General features: G+C 44.1%; 1 protein-coding gene across 1 annotated transcript in view; it reads right to left on the minus strand.

Annotated features, from left to right (window-relative positions):
* Nucleotides 1-7,257, minus strand: part of STAB2 (stabilin 2) — an 89,815-nt gene that overhangs the window by 35,758 nt on the left and 46,800 nt on the right. Inside the window, exons 34-38 of the mRNA XM_035901474.1 lie at nucleotides 4,842-4,973; nucleotides 3,646-3,771; nucleotides 2,170-2,226; nucleotides 867-962; nucleotides 165-360 (exon numbers count right to left, since the gene is read on the minus strand). Of these exons, the coding sequence (XP_035757367.1) occupies nucleotides 165-360; nucleotides 867-962; nucleotides 2,170-2,226; nucleotides 3,646-3,771; nucleotides 4,842-4,973 (607 nt within the window). The remainder of the gene's footprint in view (nucleotides 1-164; nucleotides 361-866; nucleotides 963-2,169; nucleotides 2,227-3,645; nucleotides 3,772-4,841; nucleotides 4,974-7,257) is intronic.

Raw genomic sequence — 7,257 nt, forward strand, 5'->3', positions numbered from 1 at the left:
GAAAGAAAAGGGATTAATGATGTTTTTGAGACAGGCCTATTACCAATGAAAGCGATGTACTTCTCCAGGATCTAGAATAGACGTGGTTGGAAGGTCTAAGAGGAAGGTTTTGATGTCTGACAAGACTAGCAAAGATGCCTGTGTGTCTCAGGGATGCTGAGTACCTTGATCGCAGTTGCGGCCATATTTGCCTTCGATGCAGTTTTCGCAGGCTGTGCCGACAAACCCCTCTCCGCACTCGCAGGTGCCTGTGCCATTGATGCCATCCAGGCAGATGCCGTTTCCAAAGCAGGCATTCCCCGCTTTCCCCGGGCAGGGCTGGCACTGCTGCCCAAAGAAACCCGCGCAGCACTCCCTGGTCTGGAAACCAAGAAATGCCAAGCTGAGGGTTAGGGTCAGGGCAGCAAGCGTGGCAGCAAGCACGTGGCCGCTGGGTGTTGTCTCTTGGGACTGCTGCTGGGGGGAGGGGAGCTGTAGATTTGGATTTTTAGCAGCACTTCAAGACTGCTTGTCTTTGGCCAGGCTCTTTGCTGTGCTGGGGCTCAAGCTGCCACCCCAAGTGGGACCCAGGTGTCTTCCACCACCCCAGGGAAAGGTGGGCGGACGGGATTGCTAAGGACAAGCATGGGGTTGCTTTTCCCAAACCTGTGCTGCCTCTGCTGTCACATCAGCTCCCAGCCCTTCCTATGCTGCAGCCACCAGCAGCCTTTAACCTCCCAGTCTCTGCTGCATCCAGAATAAAAGGGCTATAAATATATTGTCAGGGACCGCCTTGATGTGCTGCGTGTGTTTAGCGGGGGTTACGAGGAGGGTGAAGTTCAGGGATGGGGGTTTCTGGCTTTTACCGTGACAAGCGGCATACTCACGATGATGGTTTTAGCACACTTTAGCTGGCACCCAATCTGGATGGTGTACATTCTCATGTTGTTTTCTGAGAGGATGCAATATTTTTTCCCTCCTGTCTGGACATAAATTGGAGAAATAGCTCCACTTCTAAGTAATATTGATCGGCTGCTTTCAAATGTTTTACAAAATGGGACATTAACTTTATGCATGCTGTGCACTCACACATTCACAATGAAAAAGAAGAAAATACTTGCCAAAATAAAAATTCATTAGCTAAATTATTTTTGCTAGAGAACATATGAGCAATTTAACTCTGTGCCATGTGGCATTTTAAAGATGTGTCTAATACTGCCTTTGCTCAGAATTGAAGAAAATTTTTTCTGAAGTTTGACGAAAAAAATTTTTTTTTTTTTTCCTGACACATTTCCTGTTCTTCCTAATTCCTCTTGGAAAACTGAGAGACCAAGTTCTGCAAAAACAGTTGCTGAAACTTTATCTTCCAGGCCTGAACACAACTGGGAAAGATTTCTTGCAGAAGACGTCTTGGTGGTCTCATTGTACACTTGTTAGGAGATCGAGATAAGCATCCATCCAGCTGCTACTTGTCAAGGAAATGTTAATGGGTCTGAGTTTTGCTCATGAGCACTTCAGCCAGTTACTTTAATGGGCTGGATGGGACTTGATCTGCTTTGGAATCCTATTACTGGCATAATTAATTAAAAAATTATAAAGGAAAATATGCTTATATAATCTCAACAGAGGGGTTTTCCCAGAGAAATTTAGATGCCAAGAAACTCTAGGCCTTATTGTGTTTGACAGGGACCTGCTAAGTATTTGCGGTTCTCATGCATTGGACCTGGGCACCCAAAGTCTCTACAGTCTCCAAGTCTCCTTGTGCCCATAACTCACAGCACATTGCTGGGGACAGGTTGAGTTTGCCCTTCTGTACATCTGTGACTTGAAGGGCTCAAAGCTGCTTCTGTAGTTCCTCCTACAGCAAGCATATCCCAGACCATGTTCAACTCCCTCAGTTTTGCATGGTAGAGAGGTAACCTTTGCAGTTTGAGGAGCCTTCAGTTGTTCCAATGCATACTAGAAACAAATCTTTTAGAGATAAAACTCTCTCTTAAACTGCCCTTGATTCTGCTACCTTGCTCTCGGGGTGGATTGAGTCTATTCACTGTAAGCAATGTATGTAGCAGGCTGAAGTAACTGTGATAACTTTTGTTGAAACTGAGGCAACTGTATTAAAACCAGGATTGAATACAACTATGCTCAGTTTTGATAAAAAAAATAATTCAGCATTAATGATAAAATACTTACTGTTTCTTTTGTTCCTGGGGGACAACTTGATGGCCGCGAACAATTTCTGCACTTTTCCTTAAGCAACACAAATGGGAGGTAGTTAACAGTCTGTATAGAGCTGCAGACAGGTTGTTTAATAGGCAATGCATAATTTCCAGCTGTATTTCTAAGCCTAGCCCTTGGGGTGTATAGTCAGGATAATCACTTCCATAAAGGTGTCGAGGGTAGCTGGACTGCTCAGCAAGGTCTGTAGGGACACCCCATGGGAAGCCTTCTCCCAAGGGGAAGGAGGAGGAAAGCTCTCTTAGATACTTCGCTTTGCTCTTCTAAAGCAATGCTTCCTAAAGGCGTCCCCATCGAAAGCACAACAAGAGACGAATCCTGAGCTTGGACATAGTTTGCCTGTGGTACAAGGGCAATAACAGCTCGGAAATGGAAAACTCATACACTGTGTATGTCCTATGCTATATGTGCGTGTGACTCATTTGCACGTGTAAAGTCAGTTTCTGCAAAACGTTTTAGGTATATGTTGTGCCTAACGTACAAGGTTTAATACTATTCCTGTTTAGGTAAATATGTGTTTAGTTTTTAGTAGGGCTTGAATGAATGTTTAAGTAAGTTGCTGTGTTTGAACATACCAGGGAAAATAATTTTCCATGGGAAAACAAAGGACTACGTGCGAAGCCTGGTTAGTTCCTGACAGAGCAAAGCTGAGAGGAAAAGCCTTGAGTGAAATACACTCAAATATGGGACTGTATCCCAAGGAAAAGAATCAAGCTGCAAAAATTCATGCCTGTTAAATTTGCTTTAACCGATGCACAAGTCTCATTTTGTCTTCTTTGTGTACCTTGTTGCATGCTCCATAAAAAAAGGAGGTACCTGCTTGTTTGCTGTCCTGTTTGACTCGCTCAGGAGAAAAGACAAAGAGAACCTTTCTCTGCCAGTTTAAGGAAACCACATCCTATTCTTTAAAGGAACGTAAACCCATTTGTATTTCATATATAAAAGGAAGAAAAGAGGGAGAACACTTTACTCAGAGGGCACGAGGAATTCATGTGTTTGTGCAGTGGTAATCTACACTTGGAATGAAAATAAACATTTTTCCTTACAGAAAATATTTTATTTTCCAGTTTTTTTTTCACTTGTTTACTTTATAAACAATTGACCTGGCTAAGAACATGTATTAGAATAGTGCATTACTGTTGTTTGCTGAAAATTAAAGTTCAGGAATTGCTTATTCCTGTGCTACTCTAATCGCATTTTATCTAGGCTCTCAGTACACTGATTGCAGGAGCAAAGCAGTCTTAATAGATATTAAAACTCTGGTAGGAATAACCTTTGTGGAAAATGTATGCATTCCCTACTGGGAAATATAGTAAATCTGGGAAATACAGCAATGCTGGGAAATGTCACGTATTCTGTACATTTTAGTGGTGTTTGGCTATAGATATCTCTGATGGGCCTTTAAACATCTGTAGGAACAGAACCACTTACGGTGATCATGGTGTCATTTGTATCGCATCTGTTCTTCAGGATTTCCAGGACTCTTCCCAAACCATGAATAATTCCTTTGTCTGTTGCAACATTTGCATAGCTTATAGGCGCATCATTTACGAATAGCTGCAAAAAACCCACAATCCATTAGGAAGTGGTGGAGCTGTAGCTTTGTGGTAAGTGCGGCAGTAGTGGGTGAAAGAAGGAGCAATGTACAAGCCTGACTTCAGGAAAACCGAAGAATGTCGTTAACTTCAAGCATTTGCTCCCATCCCAGTTTTGCTGCATTTAAGAGCCTCACTGAACTGGGGGGCATGAGATGACACGCAGCCTGGTGAAGTTTCTTAGTGATAGGATTTGGCAGAGCACCTTTTTCCACCATGGGGTGTAAAGGTTTTGAAGAAGGAGCCTAAATCAAGCCAAAAGCTGCATTTGCTGTCTCTAGGGAATGATGGGCTTCAGAGAAGACCTCCCAGGAGCTGCTCCTTCAAGGTGGACTTTCAACATCTCACTGCGACCCCATGCTCCCATTGTCCCCTCATCAGCAACAGCCCCATGAGCAGACATTTCTTCCAAGGCTCTGCTTTGGGCAGAGCAAACAGTGGGGCTGAAACTGCTTTGATGAGAAGCTTTTGGTCCTCCTTTGCCTATGCCCTGAGGGAGCTCTGGGACAGAGAAGAAGGAGGACCAAGTTCCCTTCTTGGCTATGCCACAGAATTGGGTATGTCACTTTGTCTTGTTGTGCCTGATTTTCCCCTGTGTGGTGTTGAAAGGCAATTCATACTGGTTGCCAAGTGTTTTGAGCTCTTAAGATTGAAAGTTGAGTAAATCCACAGAAAACAGAATTAATATTTTGTAATTGAAGGCAGGTTTCTAATAGCTCTTGGAAGTCGGATTAATGACTGCTTTGTAATGCAGGCTTGTAGCTGCTAGAGATGCACGCCCACTGCAGTAGCTTCTCACATGCAATGCTAAATGGGAACAGCATAACTGAAATCAAATTCAATCGCAGATCCCTTCAAGGGTGACTTTGTATTAAGCAGGTCCGAAAGAGGCCTTGCATTTGAGTGACAGCTAAGTCCCAGAAGCACATGTGGGGTGCGTAGCTCTTTTTGACTGTGTGTTAGTTTAAAATTGAAGCTGGATTCAGAAAAAGCTGGAAACCTGTTTCTCTGAGCAAGTGCAGACAGCAGTACCTGGCTGTTGTGGAGGAAGAACCCAATCTGGTAGGAGAACCCCAGCATGGTCTCCCTGTGCATGCCGTTGTGCAGGTTGTTCTTCAGGAGCTTCTCATCCAGCACAACATGGTAGCGGATTTGGCCTTCATCCTGCAAACACATGATTAAATTCAGAGTTACATAATAAAACATGGAAAGTTCTTTGGGATAGGTTTTCCCACAGGGTACAAGCTGAACATAGATTGCCTGAATTTAAGGAGAAGCTTCTCCAGATGGCAGGTTATTTCATATTTCTAACTGTGGAGAGTCTACATTCCTGTCGCAATGAAACTTTATTGACCATGGGGGATGGAAGCCTATTCAACTGGCAGGACCAAGGTTTGCTTGTGCCTGGTAGTGCCCCTTTCTGTGTATAGGGCTGGCTGACAGGTTCAGGGAAAAGTTAGGTGATTTTTTTAAAACTCTGAACTTCTTGAGTTCATTTGACAGCAAAAGTTGCGTATTGGTGAATGCCTTTATAATCTTCCCCATACCCATTTCTTCTTGTGAATCCCTGAACAACCTATAAATGAATGTTTACAGCAATTTAAAGGTTGGTTTGGCTTTTTTTAATCTTTACGGTCATCTTCAGTCAATAAAGTGCTAGAGCCACACCTGTTAATTGGAAAGTTTCCTATGCCTTATTGCTAGAGTGTATTCATTTGTCATTGGTATGGTGGAATTATTCTCTGTACATCAGAATTTTGTGAGGGCTTCCCAAGGCTTCTGCGTGTTGCTCAGAAGCAGGGGACTCCCAGAGCTCTCCCTGACTTGGAGGAGGAAGCAGAAGGGGGATGTGTTTGTGAGAGATTTGTAGTTGTGAGAGAAGCTGGGGCATTTGGAGGGCTTGGGAGCTGCCTAGCCAACAGATACAGTGCTGCTGCAGCTGTATGCCTTTGCAGTAAAAGGTGCTTGTGGGAAATCCCATTGCCTGTTGTCCCCTTGTTCGGAACACTCATATTGCTCCTCCACTTTCAGCTCCTTCAAAAGTGTGTGAAAGCATGAAACAACCCCAGGCTGCAAGACTTGTGTCGCCTGGCTTTGCCCATGGGATGAAGTGGTGGTCTTTATATCTCGTAGGGGGGACTTATTCTGCTTTGTTTTCCACAGATTTGACAAAGAAATGTTTGTAGGCAAGAAGGTGGGAATTAAGATAGAGATAATCCACTAAGGCATAAGCCTCCATCAATGTCCAACCCTCTTTAATCCTCCTGACTTGGATGCTTTGGAGGAAAAGTTAACTCTCATGAATCTGCATTTCTGTTTTTAATCACCAGCAGAGTGAGAACAAAACCTTGCTTCCAGCGAGGCCAAGAAATGGGGTTTCTTCCCAGTGCTGAGCTCTTCCCTCTGCGGCAGAGTTTTCCCAAGGTGTTTCATGAAGAGGATAAGGCTTAGGCAGGCTTAACCTTATGGTTGTTTTCTAATTTTCTTTGTCAGGTTGCCACACGAGGCACAGTTGGGAGGATGGAAGAAAGACAGAAGAAACGTACTGGTAAGTAGTGGAAGTGAAAAGGATTTCTGTGCGTGTGTAGCCTGAATCCAATGGGTTTGATGTCTTAAGGCTACCTATGTGTGTCTCAAAATTTGTTACAAATGCTTCTTAGAGTCATGTGGAAATGGTGATGTCATGTCATGAAACTAACTAAAATAGTGTTCAAAAGTCATTTGAGCAGACATAGCTTGATCATACGTGAATTCTTCTGGTGAGGCAGCAGGCACAACTTTTGCAGTGAGTCTGCTGATTGGTGGTAAATGTTTTGGGACGAGTCATTTGAACCCCGTGCTCCTCAGCTTCCTGGCTGTAAATGGAGACCATGAAAGTAGGGACAGAGTGCGGCAGGGTAAATATTTATGGAAGAGGTAAGGAAGTATTAATGTCACTGAGCAAGTCATGGGTGAAGCTTCCTCTGCAAGGTGTGGCTCTCGCTATGCATGCTCGATAAAGCTGTTTCAAACTGGAGCAAATGCAAAGAAAGGCACGGGGATGATGCAGGAAATGGACAGCTTATCTCTGGAGGAGACCAACAGGATTGAGAAGGCTCTTTGGCTGTGTAAAATACGCCAGGGCACAAATTCCAGAGAAAGTTGTTTCAGCTAAAGCCTATTCCTGGCATAAGAATAAAGGGATATAAACTGGCCAGAGGTGTGCTGTCAAAATAACATAAACTAGCTCTGGGCATGAAGTCTGATGTCGGCAGGGGAGGTGGGATGGACACTTCTGCACTGGTGGGAGGAGCTGATGGCCAGGTTAGACATGAGTCTGGTGTGGGGCTCCTGGGAGTGGGCAGCAGCAATGGGGTTTGCCCAAATAAACTTTTCTAGCCAGAAAAATTTCAGAAGTTTCTGAGCCAACAACGCTTGTGAACTGGGATGAGCAACGGTCTGTGGAAAG

Source organism: Egretta garzetta, unplaced genomic scaffold, assembly GCF_000687185.1.
Source record: "Egretta garzetta isolate BGI_Z169 unplaced genomic scaffold, ASM68718v1 scaffold159, whole genome shotgun sequence".
Taxonomy (NCBI): domain Eukaryota; kingdom Metazoa; phylum Chordata; class Aves; order Pelecaniformes; family Ardeidae; genus Egretta; species Egretta garzetta.